This window comes from Stenella coeruleoalba (genome assembly GCF_951394435.1).
Source record: "Stenella coeruleoalba genome assembly, chromosome: 17".
Taxonomy (NCBI): domain Eukaryota; kingdom Metazoa; phylum Chordata; class Mammalia; order Artiodactyla; family Delphinidae; genus Stenella; species Stenella coeruleoalba.
The window spans coordinates 80,229,948-80,248,406 of NC_137163.1; the positions used below are offsets into that span (position 1 = coordinate 80,229,948).

An 18,459-nucleotide genomic window follows, 5' to 3' on the forward strand; every position below is an offset into this window, starting at 1 on the left:
TGTCAGTGTCCTTGAAGCTCAGCAGAGAATTAGATGTAAAAGACATCCCCAAACAACCAACTAAATAAAAAACAGAGAAACGTATATTAAAACTAAAAACTTCTGTGCCTCAAATGGCACACTCAAGAAAGTGAAGAGAGAACCCATATGATGGGAAAAAATATTTGGAAATCATGTATCTGGTAAGGGTCCGCTTATCCAGAATACATAAATAACTCTTTACAAGCAAACAACACAAAGTCAAACAACCCAGTGAGAAAACAGGCAAAGGATCTGAATAGACATTTCTCACAAGAAGACACACAAGTGGCCAGTACGCACATGAAAAGACACTCAGGGCACTTCGCTGGCGGTCCAGTGGTTAGGACTCCGCACTTCCACTGCAGGGGGCACGGGTTCGATCCCTGGTTGGGGAACTTAAGATCCCGCAAGCCGTGTGGCATGGCGAAAGAAAGAAAGAAAGAGAGGGAGAGAGGGAGAAAGAAGGAAAGAAAAGACACTCAGCACCACGAGTCATCAGGAGGATGTAGGTCAAACCACAGCCAGGTCCCGCCGCACACCCACAGGACGGCTGGAGTAGAGGGACGGCCCTCCGTGCAGGGAGGTGAGCAGTGCAGCCACCGTGGAAATCAGTCTGGCAGCTCCTCCAAAAGCCAGAGGGTTACCGTTTGACTCAGCAGTGCCCCTCCTCGGTATATACCCAAGAGAAATGAAAACTTAACGTCCACACAGAAATCTGTATACAGATCCTTTATGTTCATTGAAATTAGAAAAAAGAGCATTATTCAGAATAGCCAAAAGGTGGCAACAATGCGAAGGTTGATCAGTAGATAAGCAGATAAATAAACTGTGGTTTATGCATGCAGTAGCGTGTTACGCAGCCACAGCAAGGGGTGAAGTTCTGATACACACCACCAGGCGCAAAGTCAGAGCACAGCTGACTCCCTGGGTAGGAAGTGTCCAGAATGGGCAGACCCGGGGCAGAAGGCTGTAGTCTCTGGGGGCTGGGGGAGGGGAGCAGATGCCTGTGGATGGAGGGTTTCTTGGCGGACGACAGAGTCCCGGAATCAGACGGCAGCCGTGGGTGCCCCGCTGCGTGAGTGTCCCGGAGACTCTGGACTGTGTATCTGTCCCCACGATAAAGCTAAGGTGATGGGTCACTGCGGGCCAGCGAGAAGCTCCTCTCGTAGAGCGACTTGACTTCTCATCATCCTCCTGTGTCATCTTTCTGCTTTCTCTCTTCCGCCGTGTAGAATAATTTCTCGCTTGCCTTGAAACTGCTGAAGGAGCTGCACAGAGAGTCAAAAACACGGGAGGACTGGCTCGTGAAGTGGGTGCAGAGCTACTGCCGGCTCAGCCACGGCCGGGCCCGGGCCCAGCGCCCGCCCGAGCAGCTCTGCGCGGCGCTGAAGACGGTGCCCCTGCTGGGTACGAGGCTCTTCTCCTCCCACAGTTTGTGTTGTGGCTGTGTGTCTTCTCGCAGTATCCTTTGTGCTGCTTTATCTGACAGTTGGGAATTAAATTTGTAAAACTTTTATTAAGTATTTATTGAACATGCGGCGCCAAGGTGCCGTGTGTCCAGTAATGCTACCGCATGGGACTCCTGGAGCTTTTGTTTCTTCATCTGTAAACTAAAGTTGAAGTTCTAAAATGTTCTCTTTAAGACTTAGCCAAATTTTGGGTGTAACAGTTTAATTATTTTGAAAACTTTATGTTTACATACAAGAACTGCCTCAAACAATTAGCCATGAGAGCCTTTTTCCTCCTCAGTTCTTCTGTCTGTGATGACGTGGCCTGTAAGGCTGAGCGGGAACCCCGTGTGTGGGTCCCGGCTCTCGTGTGCACGTCCCAGGTGCACGGCAGGGCTTTCCTGCGGCCTCCCGCTGGTCCCGAGCCCGACTCGTGGGCAGGATGGGGAAGCATTTTCCACGTTGATCCCAGGATCGGAAAATGACGCCGTGACTGCTCAGCTCTTTTTATAGGCTTTTCTGGGGGGGGCAGGAGGAGTTTGCTGCCCTGAAGACGGCGCTCGGTTCTCGTGATAATGACTGGCTGCCGTCGGTCACGGCCCTGTGAAGTAAGCGTCTCCTGGAGGGGCAGGTGGTGTGCGTGCAGGACTTACCGGGTGACGGCCCTTTCTCTTCTCGACCTCTGCACGCTGTAGGCTTGCCCAGAGCCACACGGCCGGACATAGTACTAGACCTTGGACTGCGGTGGTCTCTGTTGCTTTGTCAGCTGTAGGTCACAGCATCAGTTTAGAAATCAGCGTTATTGATGTACGTGCACGAATGCATTAGAAAGCACACTTTCTGTTCTCTGTTAACACAAAGAAGTGCTTGGACAAAATGCAGAAGGGTGATGCTTGAATGAAAGTTTATTTGGTGTTTTAATTGTTGAGCCTCGGTGGGCCGTGGTCGCTGGTGACAAAGAACATTGTTCGTTAATGTGAGTTCAAGAGATTCTCGAGTCAACGTTTGAAGTCAGTTTCTTATACCTTTAAGATTTCTTTTAGTTTCTTAATAGAAAACAACCTTTGAACACTATGAATATCTTCTTTGTAACTTACGTCACTCACTCAGTTCTCAAAAACTCCTGTGTGCGTGTGTGTAACCCAGCAGGTGAGAACACATCAAGCTACTTGAGCAGAAACGTCGTGGCGTCCCGTGACCATTACATTCTCGTGGGCACAGCGTACAAGATCATGGCCGACGCTCTTAGTAGTGAGCCCACCTGCCTCGCTGGGATCGAGGAGAGCAAGGCCAGGAGCGTCGTGGAGCTCTCGGGATCCAGTTCAGAGGATGCAGAGAAGGTAGTGACGCTGGGAGCCTGAGCGCTTCGTGCCGTGTGTTTGTCTCGACCGCGCAGGCTCCGCTACATGAAAGAAATGACAAGTCTCGCTTTGTGTTTTCAAGACACATTTGACAGTTACACGCAGTCAGGTTTCTTATTGGAAAAATGACCTACTCCCCGTGTTTCCTGTTGATTTGAACGACACCCTTCTTTTAGTGTTAATAGTGAGAAGTCTGTGTTGGCTCGATGTGGACGGTTCTCCCGTGAATCTTGTTAGTGGAATCTCACCACCGGCCGCCATTCAGACGCCCCGCCAGCTTATGGGCAGAACCAGCTTTTCTGCTTTTTTGTGTAGCACCTGCTTTGTTGGCACTGCTCAGGTGGTTCTGTGTGTTTGTGAGTTCCCACGTGCTCCCCGCGCCACTTGTGTCCCCAGCCTCCAGCCCTTCCTGAGCCACGCCCTGCGTGTTGGTGTTCAGGCGCCGAGATGGCGTAGGGCCGGCGTCTCTTTCCCGGTCCAGGCAGACCTGGCTCTGCCCTCGAGCGGCTTTCTGTTTACCGGTGGCTGACGGGTCCCAGGGGGGCAGGGTCTTCAGGAAGCTTGGTCTCGCTCACAGCCTGCCGGGGTCTCTGCGTTCCAGGTTGCGGCAGGCCTGTACCAGGGAGCGTTCCACCACCTTTCTGAGGCCGTGCGGACGGCAGCACAGGAGGAGGCCGGGTGCTCGGCGCGGGGCCAGGAGCCTGCATGCGGGCTGGTGGCGGCTTACCTGGCGCTGGGGGAGTTCTGTGACCAGCGGCTCCGCAAGCAGGAGGAGGGCCCCCCCGGTGAGCCCCGCTCATGCCCGCCGGAGATGTAGGGTCTTGCGGGTCCTGTGCTCTCCTGTGTGTTTTTCAATGGCATGTGTTCTAAGAGACGGCTTGTCTGTTTAAGAGGCTGTGACATGGCCATGCCCCACGGCCGGTGTGGGACCGGAGTTGGGCGTCTCCGTCCCTCCCTCCCTCTGCTTCCCTGGTGCGTGTCTGACCAGCTCCTGTGGCCACCCCTCGTGTTCCAGCCCAGGAAGCAAACTACTTCACCCGGTAGCAGAGGTCAGCGTCAGAGAGGAGCTCTTTTTTTTTTTTTTTTTGCGGTACACGGGCCTCTCACTGTTGCGGCCTCTTCCGTTGCGAAGCGCAGGCTCACGGGCCCAGCCGCTCCGCGGCATGTGGGATCTTCCTGGACCGCACGAACCTGTGTCTCCTGCATCGGCAGGCAGACTCTCAACCACTGCGCCACCAGGGAAGCCCCAGAGAGGAGCTCTTACGTGCAGTCCGAGACCGTCTGCTGAGCTGCAGTAGTTGTTAGAAAGGAAGCCCGGGGGAGAGCAGCCAGCGCTGAGCATGCCACTCGTGTCTATGTGTGGGTAGTGACCACGTCTCTCCTCTCCTGTCCCCGGTAGTCCTGGACGCTGCAGAACTGCGCACGTATCCGGCCCTCGTGGTGGACAAGATGCTGAAAGCTCTGAAGTTACACTCCAGCGAGGCCAGGCTGAAGTTCCCCAGACTCCTCCAGATCGTTGAGCTGTATCCAGAGGAGACCCTGAGCCTCATGACCAGAGAGGTCGGTGTCTTCCTTCTGGCGGAGGGGACTTGACCGAACTAACAGATGTGTTGTGTGGGGTGCGTGTGTTAATGGCTTTTCATAACCACTGAGTTTTGCTCCATCCCAACAACATGTGTCATTGAAAACCGTGTAAAGGAGTGTTCCCATGCACCCACTTTGCTCTGTGGGTGTTGACGCGAAGGCCGCGTCTGAACGAGGACCGAGACGGGAGGAGGTGAGCCCTCCACCCGGAGCTGGCTGCCCCTCAGGGCTGAGCTGCGTCTGTACGTCCAGGGGCCTTATGCTCAGGTCACTGTTCAGCAGCAAGAAAAGGGGGACGTTTCAGGTGCCATCCCCCGACGCTCCACATCTCGGGAACCCCCAGGGCTCCTGCCCCACGTCCCGCTTGCCCGCTCTCACCCCATCCCGGCCTCTCCACTGGGGCTGCATTGGGGAAAAAGGGGAGGGTTATCAGAAAGCCTCCTTAGCGACTTCGTGGATGTTTAACTGGAAGACAGGGCCAGGCTTTGAGTTGATGACGTAATAGCTCGGAAGGGGTGCACAGCAGGTCTGTAGACGGTGCTGGTCGCCGAGCCCGCAGTCAGTTCTCTGTGTGCTTGGACAGGTGAGGGTTTTCAGTAGGTCCTACACAGGAGATTAAAGTAAATTCGGTATGAAATGCGGTACACATGCATTTTCGTCAAAGATAAGTAAAGAAATATTTCAGTAAGTTATGGTTCTTTTCTTCCCCCAAATCATACTTGTATATGATAAAGATAGCATTTTGAGTTTGTGTGGAAACGAACAGAGTGGTGGGTTGATGTTGTCATGACCCTTGAGATGGGCAGCTGGCCTTGCACTGAGGGCCCCCAAGCCTCCCGTCCTTCCTGGCTTTATACCAGCATTCCAAGTGCAGCGGAGTTTATCTTGAAATAAACACCTGGAAAAGCATTAGAGGAAAACCTGAGCAAAATCTGAAAATGGTCTTGGAGTTACGAGACAAAACCCAGGAGCTATAGAGGAAAATAACTTGACGCTTCTATTGTTAAAAAAATGCTATATACAAAGTTAAGAAAAAAAACTGGGAGAAAAAATTTGCAACACATACTGGAGATGGAGAGCAGGCGTCTCCGCTGTCTGCAACAGACAGACTCGTAGCAAGGGGCGTCGCACGTGTGGTTAAAGCACGTAATGCAGGTAAACGCTGACTGCCCAGCCTCGCTAGTGATGAGACGCGCAAGTTAAAGTCAGGTGTCTTTCACTTCTCAGATTGAAAATAGATTTTAAAAACTGTCAGATTGACAATAGATTTTAAAAATGGATCACGTCAAGTGTCGGAAAGGATTTTGGAAAGTAGTCGATCTACTACGCTTTTAGAAGTGGAAATTTGAAAAATCTTCTTGGAGGGAAGTTTAGCAATGTTTTTTACAGTTGTTAAGGTTCACATTAAAAGTAAAAAGGAATTTAGGAACTCATTTAGGAATTTCTCCTATGGGTATATAGCACAAGTACAAAGAGATAAACATAGGGTTGTGCATTGTAGTATCTGGATAGCAAAAATTGCAGATACCCTAAAAATTCATCATAGAGCCCTTGTGAAATGAAGCAGAATATGGTACAGCTGTTAAAAGGAGTGAGGCAGCCCTAAGAAAAGCCAGCAACAGCGAGTCTCCTCCAGGTCCATTCTTCTGAAGAAAGGGTCCACGTGCACACGCCCTGAAAAGGCCCAGAAGAATCGATGGTTCCCAGTGGGTCGGAACCGAGAGGGCTGAGAAGACTTTCTGTCTACACGTCTGTCGGTTTTTATAGTGCCGGTAGCAGGTACAGCTGTGCTGTGATACTGGACACAGCGCACTTCTGTAAGGGAGGGCGCTGCATGTGCCGCTCATCACTCACTTCTCTCCGTTTCAGATTTCTTCCATTCCTTGCTGGCACTTCATCGGCTGGGTCAGCCACATGGTGGCCTTGCTAGACAAGGAGGAGGGGGTCGCCGTCCAGCGCACCGTAGCGGACATCGCCGACCACTACCCGCAGGCCATCGTGTACCCGTTCATGATAAGCAGTGAAAGCTATGCCTTCAGAGACACTTCTGCTGGCCATAAGAACAAGGACTTTGTGGCCAGGTGACACAAGAAAAATTAGGTCCATCCAACACTGAAAGGTTATCGAAACGTCTGTGGTCAAAGCAGACACAGGGACACTTATGTGTGTCCTCAGATGAATTAGAGCTGCCGTGGAGGGCAGGAGGCCTAGATGTCTGTCTGTTGGGTGCATCTGCCCTGGTGTGTTATTTGCTGTAGAATTTATTTCCTTTTGTAAACACAGTTCATCTTAAAATGTTATTCATGAGATGGTTGTGCTAACCATTAGTAATCTGTTGGTTGAGACGGACTAGATGAGATGCTTTTTGGAATCAGTTCCTGAAATTGTTCTGTAATTTAAAATCTCCGGGAAGCCCCCCCTTCTTCGTTAAGTCAGTAAACTGCCCAGGTGTCCTTTTCGCTTCTTCAGTTGATTTGTAAGTGAGGACAGTTGCCAGAGCCGGCAGCAGTGTTTTACTTCAGAAAGAATCCTTGGTAAATGCACGGCATTTTAGTTGCCCTTCTCTGTCAAGAGCTGATTTGCCTCATTATTTAGAGTGGGACAAGGCTGGGGGGCACAGCCCTCATCCCGGCTCGCCGATGGGCCAGCCGTGCAACCCACCCACCCTGTGGTGCCCTCCTGTGTCTCAGCAGAGGCAGCTGCCGCGTGATCGCTTCCTTAGAAAGAAAGAAAGCAAAGAGAAATGTTGAAAGTTTGTTGAGAAGCGGGGCCTTTTGAACTTGAGATCGTGGGCGCCAAAATGTTGAGAATTTGCTTTCATCTCATCTCTTGATACAGGACACACTTTGTGCTTCATCTGTTTTGGAGATAATTTTTAAATTGCTCCTTCCCTAGACTGTGTGGTTGGTTATGTATTGTTTTATATATAAATATAATTATATATGCATAAAAATTATAGGCCTTGATCTTTGGAAGATGTTTGAGCACCTAAACCTGGTCATTTTTTGTAGGATTAAAGCTAAGTTAGATCGAGAAGGAGTGGTTCAGGACTTCATTAACGCCCTGGAGCAGCTCTCCAGCCCTGAGATGCTCTTTAAGGTAGCGTTAACAGCTTCCCGCACGTAAGACACGGGCTCAGTGCAACCTGCCTGCAGTCCAACTTGACGTGTCTTTTTTTCTGCACAGGACTGGACGGAGGACGTCAAGCTTGAACTAGAAAAGAACCCTGTAAATAAGAAGAACCTTGAGAAGATGTATGAGAGAATGTACGCAGCCTTGGGAGACCCACAGGCTCCAGGTCTCGGGAGTTTTCGAAGGAGGTTTATCCAGGTGCGGGGGGGCGGCAGCCGCTTGGTGATTACAGTCTTTATGAAGACGAGGGCTTCTATTTGCTGGTGTGTTAATACTTCTGGTTTTAAAATGTCTGTTGAATTTGTAAACTTCCCTTAGATTTGTGTCTGTTAGATATTGATGGCGTGTGTTAGGTCAGACAGTGGCAAGTGGGGCACAGGTAAAACCTCAGGGTTTCTGTTACATTCTGTTCTTCATGGCCAGATTCTTAGATATGAAGGTTATGTGTAGTTTAATGTTTTTAATCCTCAGAGTGATTTGGGTATCGGACCAGGAAAACGTTTGTATTTGCCGCAGGTTGTAACCATTTTGTGAGCACTTAGTTCTGTCCAAGGCTCGGAGAGTTCACGGGGCCACCTGACACGTGCTGTGTGGACAGAGCTGTGGCGTCAGCGTGAGCTCCAGTTTCAGAGTTGCTCCAGACTTGGAAGGGAGAGAACGCACGCGGTGCTCCCCGCCTGCCCCCGTCTGGCCCCTCCCACCCCCACCCCCGCCCCCCCACCCCCGGGACGGGGGTGGGCCTCCTCCGTCTGCACCTGTGTGCACCTCTCCTGCGTTTGTCACGCTGAGTTCGCTTTGACAATTTGGTGAAACCGCTTCTGTTCGCGAAACCTCAAGAAGCTTTAGAGCGTGTAGGAGCCCCGGTGCTCACCAGTCGCGCGTCTCTGGTGCAGAGGAGCGTCTCTGTCCCTTGGGGGTGTACCAAGTGCTTCAGCGAGACATAGGTCACACGCCCTGTCGCGCGTGCAGTCAGTGTGCGATGCCCGAGGGTTCGCTGTTTTCCCGCCGCTCCCTGCTCTGCCGGCCCCCGGGGGCTCGCCTGCCCAACCTTCCACGTGGACAAGTCCCGCGGGGCCCGGCTTCTTTCACTCGGCGCCACGCGTGCTGCAGCCTGTGTCGGTGCCTCCCCTCTGGGTGCTGGGGGTTGCTCCACAGCCTGTGTGTCCCTCGTCCACTGAGCGATGCTCCTGTGCAGTAGGCACAGTGACTCCGGGGCGCCCTCCTGAGTCAGACTCGGGGGCAGGGCTGACTCCACTCACCTCTGCCCGCGGAGCCCACCTCTGCCGTCTCTGTCTGGATACGCAGGCGGGGGACGGTTCTGACCTCCAGAGGGAGGGCTGGGGGAGTCGTCCCTGCTTCGGGGAGCTTCCCTTAACTGTCTGAATGTGGGAACAGACAGGACTACCTGCTGCCTAATGTGTCCCGGGCTGTGTCTCAAGTGACAGTAAAACCCTAAACCTCGGCACGTACTGCATTTTATGACGCGTGTTCGACCCCATGTCCTATCAGGTCAGCCTCACAGCACTGCTGCCCAGTGACTGCAGGTCCCCAGCGGGCAACCCACGTCCCGAGAAGGTACTGAAGGGCGGCGGGCCCGCGGCCACAGCGGGAACCGTCGATGGGAAGGCGCTTGCGTCCGCCCTGTCCCCAGCTGGGGCCGCGCCAGCCTCTGTGGTCACAGCGCAGGAGCAGCCGCGGCGGGCAGCGGGCGGGCAGCAGGGATGGCGGCCTCAACAGGCTTGACGTGTGAAATCGGCCAGGGTCTGGGGCTCGCCAGGCCTTGTTCTGAGCCACGCCGCTTGTGCTAAGCACGTGGCCGGCCCAGGGCCAACCGAGAGGGCGGCAGAGGGGTCGCCGTGAGCTTCCTGCGGGGGGGGGTGGGGGCCTGCCTGTTGGCCCCACCCTGGAAACCGCAGCCTGGCGGGTTTTGTCCCGGCCAAGCTCAGCCCTCCGCGCGCCCAGCAGGGCCGAGCCCGGCAGAAGCGCCCCCACAGCTGCAGCCGCGGTTTGTCCAGAGCTTGCTTCCTAGTACCCGGGACAGTCCATCTGGAACTTTCTGCTTCGCACCACATCAGCACACAGTTTGCATCGGTTAATTAAAATATTAATCCTCTAAAGCAGAACTGCCTCAGGTTTCAGTCTAGGGGGCCCTTAGGGGTGTTGTGCCGTCTGGATCAGTGCTGGTGCTGGTTATGCTGGGAAATGCGGATTGATCTTTCCCTTCATTCTAAGGATTGCAGACTGTTTCTATACTTTCAGTCCATTTATAGACCAAGGAAGAACTGTGTTTTATATATGTTAATTTTCCTGTAGTGGATTGTCTAAAACAGAGCTTATATTTCATTTATCCCAGGCTCATGATGTGGGGTTAGTTCTACATTTGGGAAAACATTTCTAATTAAAGATGATCAGGTGAATCTTGACACCTTAGGTCACTGTTAGTAATACTCTTGTTTCTTGTTTTTTAAATTTTGATATCAGGGTTATAATTTAAATAAATATTTGAGTAGAAACTAATACAAAGAATGATTTGATATATTCCAGGATAGGGAACTTCTAATAATAATCGCTTCTAGAAATACAACTTACCCAAATGCTATTTATACTGGTTCTTGATCCAAAATAATGGCTTGAAAGACCCTCACTAAGGGAAAGTGTTTTTTTCTTATGTTTTTCTCTTTGCTGTGAGGAAGAACTTTGGGCTGTTCATTTTTTAAAAATTTGTTTATTTGTTTTTGGCTGTGTTTGGGTCTTTGTTGTTGCGCGCGGGCTTTCTCGAGTTGTCGTGAGCGGGCGCTGCTCTTTGTTGCGGTGCGCGGGCTTCTCATTGCGGTGGCTTCTCTTGTTGTGGAGCACGGGCTCTAGAGTGCAGGCTCAGTAGTGGTGGTGCACGGGCTTAGTTGCTCCGCGGCATGTGGGATCTTCCCGGACCAGGGCTCGAACCCGTGTCCCCTGCATCAGCAGGCGGATTCTTAACCACCGCGCCAGCAGGGCAGTCCCTGGGCTGTTCATTTCCATTGAATTATGTCCTTTATTTTGTACTTTGTTCCTACTTACTCCCATTGTCATGATGGTGCAGATCAGCAGCTGTACAACGGACACAGAGGTGAAAGGATTTCCCCATGTGTTTAAAGCCCTTATTAAGAATTTATGCTCAGAAGTCACCGCTGACTGTCATCCTTTCCATCTTCTCAAAGGCGCACAAAGACAAAAACAAAGGCAGCCTACTGTGCTTTAAGAGTGTTGAAACATTCAAGGAGAGTGAAACTGTCAGTTAAAAGTGCAGGAAAAAACCCAGTACAACTTGAGCACCTGTTTATTATGAAGATTCGTGAGCCTGGAACTTTTTCAGAAGTTCAGCTAAACATTAATATTTCAGGTAAATTATCATTAATTTCAGGCTTTTGGGAAAGAATTTGATGACCACTTCGGCAGAGGAGGCTCTAAGCTCCCTGGCATGAGGCTCCAGGACTTCCGCAGCATCACCAGCTCGCTGCTTGGGAGGATGAGCAGGGCCTCGAAGGCGCCAGGGAACCTGAAGGAGTGCTCGCCCTGGATGAGCAGCTTCAGGGCGGAGTTCCTGAGGGCCGAGCTAGAGGTTCCTGGTGAGTTCACCGCGCGGCGGGGGTGGGCAGGAGGGTGCTTGGAGGAGAGTCGTGCTGCAGCCGGCACTTCTGATTCTGAGATGGTGAAATCGGGATCTTGACAGTTTTCTTTCTTTAAAAAGAATTTTAAATTCCACATATTTTTCATCATTAGGAAAATCTATAATTACTGTGAGTAGTACGCTTATTAAACGTCTAGTCATATTCCTGGTTAAGACAAGTGCTCAGACGTCCACCTACTAATAACGGTAGCTGGTAATGTCCTCTGAACCTACCCGCGCATGGTAGGAACTGCAGCATCTGAGAAGTGCAGTAAAACGCGGTGTGCCTGCACACGGCTTTGTGGGGTGTGAAGCAGCGAGATGATGGTACACGACGTGCCGGCAGGAGGGACGCTAGAGTGGCACTGAGGACCCGCCCTGTCTTCACCGTGGAATTTGCCAGACCGAGTGTTTCACTGTGGTCACTTAGGTCCTTATTCCAGTGGGGAGAAAGGGATTTGGAGAAACAGTTTCCTTTGTTATTATTAACAGCTGCGCATCACGTACCATGAGTTTCAAAAAAACCACCGAAAACAGAGCCTCCTGACATGCAGCTTGACTCCGCTGGAAACAGCACGGGTGTTCGCCCGGGGCGCTGCCGTCCCTGTTTGCCTTTGTCTGCTCCACCCGAACGGGAAGCGGCGTCCACTAGCCTGTCAAACTGAGAAACGGCAGCATTTAAAAAACTACGTCCAGTGAAAACTTGGAGTTAAAACTCCCCTCCTGTTAGACCAGTGGGTGTGTTTTAAATGCAGGGTGCAGCCTCTGAGTCAGGCTTCTGTGGTTTGTCCCAGGTCAGTACGACGGCAGAGGGAAGCCGATGCCCGAGTACCACGCCCGCATCGCCGGCTTCGACGAGCGGGTAGGTGCTGGGCGTCAGCTCCTCAGGTTCCAGGAGAGGCAGCTCACTCCCCATGTCGGTCTCAAGCGCACGGGGTTCTCTGAGGGTTGTGTTACAAGTTTTCTGATGGGAATTTACTGACCTTAATGTTTCCAGTCTTTCAACATCAGTCATGTTGAAGGACCTAGTGAACTCGAAGAATAAACTCTGTGTGTGTGTGTGTGTGTGTGTGTGTGTGTGTGTGTGACAAACGTACGAGTCTTAAGTGCCTGTAGCGAGTGGACATGTCGTGTGTGGCTTGTCCCCGAGGACGCGTGTCTATAAGCTCTTCACTTGTCACCGGGAACCTGGCACCTCTTGGCACTGCAGCCGGGCAGGAACAGGGACCAGGAGACTCAGTGCCCTCGCTTGTCCTTTGCTCTGTTGCCCTCCTGTGTCCCTGGAGGGCGTGCCCCAGGCCTCGTCTCCCCTCTGGTGATGAGACCCGGGCCCATCTGAAAACGCTGTTTCGTTTGACCTTTAAAGGTGAAAGTGATGGCCTCGCTCAGGAGACCAATGCGCATCGTGGTCCGCGGGCACGACGAGCGCGAGTACGCCTTCCTGGTGAAGGGCGGGGAGGACCTGCGGCAGGACCAGCGCGTCTGCCAGCTGCTGCAGGTCATGAACGGGGTGCTCGCCCGCGACGCCGCCTGTGGCCAGAGGGGCCTGCAGGTGACCACCTACCGCGTGGTGCCCATGACCTCCAGGTGCGCAGAGCCCCCTGCGGGCGATGGGGGCGCAGGGGGCACAGGACCGGAAGGGGTTTTGTTGGGAAGGGGAGGAGGGGGTCCCGTGACGGTTCGGGTTCTAGGTGTCACGGGACAGAGGCCAACAGCACAGACGCTGCTCAGCCCATGATGTTCATCCTCGTGGAGAAAGGGAAGAACTGTGTTCTAGAGAAGCGAGGGCAGGGGTGTTCATGACTGTTCTCTCCTTTCAGGTTGGGGCTAATTGAATGGATCGAAAGCACCTGCACCTTGAAGGAACTCCTTCTGAGCAGCATGTCACGGGAGGAGAAGGCGGCCTACACCAGGTGACCTGGAGTCCCAGGGCCCTGCCCCGGCCCTGCCCGGCCGCCCCAGCCCACAGGTCACCTCCACCCCGCCTCCAGGGACCTGAATTTTCAGGCCCTTTCATTGGCGCCCTTGGCCGCCACCTGGCCTGTACTTTAATCTGCCTCTCCATGGGTGAACAAAGGAAATGGAGTCCAGGGTTCTAAACAGTAGTTGCATATATTTTATCACAATTTTTAAAAAAGGATTAACTTTGGGGAAGAAGACTCTTTGAGGAAAATAAAACAGTAAGGTTAGCAGCTAACATTTAATTATACATTTTCTGTGGCACTAGTCTCAGTTCTTAATGTGTATGAAGTCATTTATTTCTTACAAAAAGCAAGAAGGTGAGTATCGTTGTCACCTTTGTACAGACGAGGCAGCTGAGGCTGGAGAGGCGAGGCTGCCCCGGCCTGTGGGGGGCGCAGGTGGGCGAGTAGGTCCAGGTCATGAATCAGGTGCTTTTTCTGTTTTCCTTTATCCTTTTTTATTTTCCAGGTTTGCTACGATGAGCATGTTATTTTTCAATCAGGGAGTTTTTAAAAAAATTTGTTCCTTGTTTCTGTAAAGAAAACTAAGGACAGCATGGCTTACAGCCGTTTTGAAGCAAGGGTTGGCACGTTTGGGGGACCAGCGTTAGGCTGGCGGGCGAGGAGATTCTCCTTACTGGACCCCTGCCCCTTCCTGAGAGCGCCTGCGCGGGTTCTCATCGGTCACGCTCTCGTTCCTGGACAGTAGTTGCTACGTGGGGCAGTGTTTACCGTTACTTCCATTCACTTGAGTCTTTTGCCTAAAGTTGTTCCTGCTGCCCCTGCAGCACCGGCACCCTGGGGCCAGGAGTCCCCCCTCTCGCTTGTGCTTGTGCTGACGCCCAGGGGGCCCGAGCCACTCGCACAAGTGACCTTCCCGGTTCCCACGGCCCCCGCCCCCCGCCTCCCACTTGTAAGATGGGAGAGAGTGAAAGGCATCCGGTAAACACAGGTGTCCAAGGAGTATAAAGTGCTTTTCACATATGGAATTGTATACATTACTTCCCACTACCTTTTTAAAACAAGGCACTTCAAGCCCCCATTCCTAAGATCATTGCTGTTTTTTTCTTAATTTACATGTTGCAGTTTTCCAACCTAAAGACTTTTATCCGGTTGAAACTAGGAGAGAATTTAGATGGAAATGGAGTGGTCTCTGTGAAATTAACATAGTAGCAACTCAGAAAAGATTCACCGTAAGGGATTTAACTACTAAGTAAACATATTGTGAAGTTGTTCTGTCTTTAGTGATTATTATTATTATTATTTTTTTTAAGGAAAACTTGTTAAAACTTTTGATGCAAACGCAAAAGTGGCTAAACATACAAGTAACACAGTGTTTCCACCTGTCCCCACACTGCCTTTTGCCTGTGAAACATTATTGCAAACAAGCTTTTCAAATTCAATTCAAACCCATCGTCATTTAAGAAGATACTTTTTGGCACTCGCTGTGGATTTTGTCTGTGTCTGCATACTGGAAATGGTTTAAAAGAAAAAACAAGCGTGGCAGTGTTTAATGACAGAAGCAGACAGGCTGTCTTCAACAAGTAGCTTGTGGTCATTTTGCTTCTTTAGTGATTTACGTGCTTTAAACAAGTTGCACGTGGTGCTGTCCTGCTGCGAGGGGTCCCGCCCAGGGTCAGGCGTGTGGGACCCTATGCCTGCGTCGTCAGCTCATCTTGTTCCTGTGTGTGAAGTGGGACGTTCATTGTATCTGGTGGTTCTGCGCCTGAACTTTTGCACAGGAGATAGCCATGGTTCTTGAGGAGTGATTAAGAATGGATAATGGTGTGTGGAAATCCTAGACCCAGAGTAGCTGGAGTTCAGTGCTAATATTAAATATGATTAAAGTCACGTTTATTTTCCCTGACTCTTCACTACTTTTCAGTGAATTCCTGGTGATGTTTGCCTCTGAAATCAGCAACCCTGGACATCTTCCTAATGCTGATTTCTCTTCCCTACTTGTTAGTGACGCCCGGGCACCAGCGTCTGAGTATAGAGACTGGCTGAGGAGGATGTCGGGAAGGTGTGACCCTGGGGCCTACGCGCTCATGTTCAAGTATGTGTTGCACTGACCAGTTCACCCTTCTCAAAGTTGCGTATTCACTTTTGTTTCTTAGCAAGTGTTGCCTCAGATCATCAAAATCTAGCTGTTATCTGATATTCGAGCTTCAATATAACAAAGAGGTTTAAATTTCAAGTCATGAGACGTTCTAATCGGACATTTCCTATTATTAAATCATAGGGGAGCTAGTCGCACTGAAACAGTCACATCTTTTAGAAAAAGAGAAAGTAAAGTGCCGGCCGATCTCTTAAAGTAAGAGTATTCCCGACTTTGCTCACGGGGGCTGGGGGCGGGGGCAGAGGGCAGAGGCCACACGGCTGTCCCCCTGCAGGCGGGCCTTCCTGAAGATGAGCACCGGCCCCGAGGCCTTCCTGGCTCTCCGCAACCACTTTGCCAGCTCCCACGCGCTCCTGTGCGTCAGCCACTGGATCTTGGGCATCGGAGACAGGCACCTGAACAACTTCATGGTGAGCTTGGAGACGGGCGGCGTGATCGGGATCGACTTCGGACATGCTTTCGGATCAGCCACCCAGGTGAGTGTGCCCTTCTCCGCTCTGGGCTGGAGTTGCCCTTGGGCTTTGCGACCGCTCTGCATACAGTCGGTTTGCATGGTCGTTGACGTTGTCATTCTTGTGGAAGGGGAAAATCTCAGCTGTGTTTCAGCCTTGTGCAGACAGGTTGTGGAAGGTGTGCTGATAGATTAGATAATCGGAGCTAAGAGAAACGTGATCCTGTAAAAAGGGAGGAGGTTCTATGAAGCCCCGTCATGGAAACATCCTGCGTGGATGTGAAGCACACCCTCCCTGACATCAAGCTCCGAGTCTCCGTCTCCATGGCCGTGTCATTGCTCGTGGGCACAGTGACTTCACATCCGTGTGGCAGGAGCTGGTGTGCTCCCCACGCGTGAGCGACAGCCGTGGAAGGGCCCTCCCTCGCATCCACTGCTTCTCACACGTCCTTTTCTCTGTAGTTTCTGCCGGTTCCTGAGCTGATGCCTTTCCGTCTGACTCGCCAGTTTATCACCCTGATGCTACCACTGAAAGAAACGGGGCTCGTGGGCAGCACCATGGTGTGTGCGCTGAGGGCTTTCCGCTCGCGCCCAGACCTGCTCACCACCGCCATGGACGTGTTTGTGAAGGAGCCGTCCTTTGACTGGAAGGTGCGGTGGTCTCTTCGCACTTTGTGCCTTTGTTACAGCGTGCCTGTGATTGACCCACATCTCCTGTTACCTGGTGGGAATGTGTCGCGTTGTGTTTATTACTAAAATACTTACTGTTTTGTACAGCACTTTCTCAGAAGGAACACTTGGGATCATTGGCTTGGCTTGAAAAGCAGATGAGACGTTCCTTTTGTTTGGAGGAAACTGACTTGAGAGTATTTTTAACCCTTTGGTGATGGTGGGTTTGGTTTCTCTGAGACAAGTTTTAGTTTAAAATCTGTTCCACACAAAGTCCTCCTTGATCATAAAGACAGATCGTGCTTTCTTAAATCTCAAGGGTTCTTCACGATACTGCCCCCCAAAAGGGAGCACAGCAATGGCACCCTCCACAGGGAGGGATCCTTTAAGCCTAAGGGTAAGACCCTCACGGTCGTGGTCACTGTTATCTGTGCTGCCGTGAGAGTTTGCGTAAAAAGCTGCGGCGCCCTCCCCAGTCAGAGATTCTGTTTATTTTAAGATCGTTACTTGTTGAATCTGTGTGAATGTGATCATGTATACTGTTAAGCAGAGAAAAAAAAATCATGTTCCTTTCCTTTAGAATTTTGAACAGAAAATGCTAAGAAAAGGAGGATCATGGATTCAAGAAATAAATGTAACTGAAAAAAACTGGTATCCCCGGCAGAAGATACATCATGCTAAGAGAAAGTTAGCAGGTGCCAATCCAGCAGTTATTACCTGGTAAGACGTTATTTGTGGAAGAAACAAACACACACCAACACGCTGGCGTTTCCAGAAGAATCAATGAACACCATATGTTTATCCTCGGCCTGTGGTGTCGGCACTGACAGACGGAGGGCCACGGCCTGAGGAGGCCAGCCTCTCCACCGCCCTGCAAGGTCCTAACTCGGGAGCCCTTCCCAGTCTGCCTGGGGTCCCTGCACCGCATTCCTAGACTGTTGCATGAATATCTTTACCTGCCCGAGGAGATTTAGGTTTTAAACTTACTCTTGGGCTTCCCTGGTGGCGCAGTGGTTGAGAGTCCACCTGCCAATGCAGGGGACGCGGGTTCGTGCCCCGGTCCGGGAAGATCCCACGTGCCGCGGAGCGGCTGGGTCCGTGAGCCATGGCCGCTGAGCCTGCGCATCCGGAACCTGTGCTCCGCAACGGGAGAGGCCACAACAGCGAGAGGCCCGCGTACCACAAAAAAAAAAAAAAAAAAAAGCAAGAATAAACTTACTCTTGTCCTTTCTCAGGACAAATGGGACCCTGGCGGCATAGCCCCGAGGTGCGGAGAGCACGGTGGCGGCTCACTAACAAGTGTGCAAATCGGGTTACCTTTGACACAGCTTTCACATTTTTCTGGTTGAGGTCTAAAACAAACAGGAATTTGTAGAAATGATTCACAAGAAGGAAAAAGAGTTGGACTTTCCCATTTAATTAACAATAAAAGGCTGTCTGTGGTCAGTTGTTTTTCGACAAAGGTGCCGAGACCATTCGGTGGTCTTTCCAACAAATGGCAAAGGAATGAAGGTGGAACCTCCACCTCCCACCACATACAAAGTTAATTCAAAGTGGATCAAAGAGCTAACTGTAAGAGCTAAAACTGTAAAATACTTAGGAAGAAACACGGGTAAATCTTTAGGACCTGGGATTTGGCAGTGACAATTTGGCACTCTTAAGTATAACAGGAAAAGCACAAACAAGAAAAGGAAAAAACAGATAAACTAATCAAAATTGAAAACTTTAGTGCTTACCATCAGGAAAGTAAAAATACAGCCCACAGAATGGGAGAAAACATTTGAAAGTCATACAGCTGCTAAGGGACTTGTGTACAGAATACATAAAAAAACCCTTACCACTGAATAATAAAAAGACCACCCAATTAAAAAATGACCATAGTACCTGAACGGACGTTGCTCTAAAGAAGACACACAGATGGCCAACAAGCACATGGCAAGATGCTGACCATCATTAGTCATCAGATAAATGCAGTGGGATTCCACTTCACACCCACTAAAACTGTTGGAATCAAAAAATGGAACATAGCGAGTTGTTGTGAGGGCTGGAGAAGTCGAAGCCCTCGGT

At 51.1% G+C, this 18,459-nt stretch overlaps 1 protein-coding gene across 5 annotated transcripts in view; it reads left to right on the plus strand.

Annotated features, from left to right (window-relative positions):
* PRKDC (protein kinase, DNA-activated, catalytic subunit) overlaps positions 1-18,459 on the plus strand; it is a 152,766-nt gene that overhangs the window by 130,275 nt on the left and 4,032 nt on the right. For 2 of the 5 annotated variants that reach the window (XM_079902162.1, XM_079902164.1), the window contains exons 70-85: positions 1,254-1,428; positions 2,616-2,809; positions 3,432-3,615; positions 4,230-4,390; positions 6,284-6,495; positions 7,426-7,513; positions 7,601-7,744; positions 10,947-11,151; positions 11,987-12,054; positions 12,559-12,779; positions 13,013-13,105; positions 15,120-15,209; positions 15,396-15,467; positions 15,547-15,748; positions 16,186-16,374; positions 16,973-17,112. In XM_079902162.1, the coding sequence (XP_079758288.1) occupies positions 1,254-1,428; positions 2,616-2,809; positions 3,432-3,615; positions 4,230-4,390; positions 6,284-6,495; positions 7,426-7,513; positions 7,601-7,744; positions 10,947-11,151; positions 11,987-12,054; positions 12,559-12,779; positions 13,013-13,105; positions 15,120-15,209; positions 15,396-15,467; positions 15,547-15,748; positions 16,186-16,374; positions 16,973-17,112 (2,438 nt within the window). Of the gene's footprint in view, positions 1-1,253; positions 1,429-2,615; positions 2,810-3,431; positions 3,616-4,229; positions 4,391-6,283; positions 6,496-7,425; positions 7,514-7,600; positions 7,745-10,743; positions 11,152-11,986; positions 12,055-12,558; positions 12,780-13,012; positions 13,106-15,119; positions 15,210-15,395; positions 15,468-15,546; positions 15,749-16,185; positions 16,375-16,972; positions 17,113-18,459 lie in introns of those variants that run through there. The other 3 variants (XM_079902165.1, XM_079902163.1, XM_079902166.1) reach the window with 2 other exon arrangements.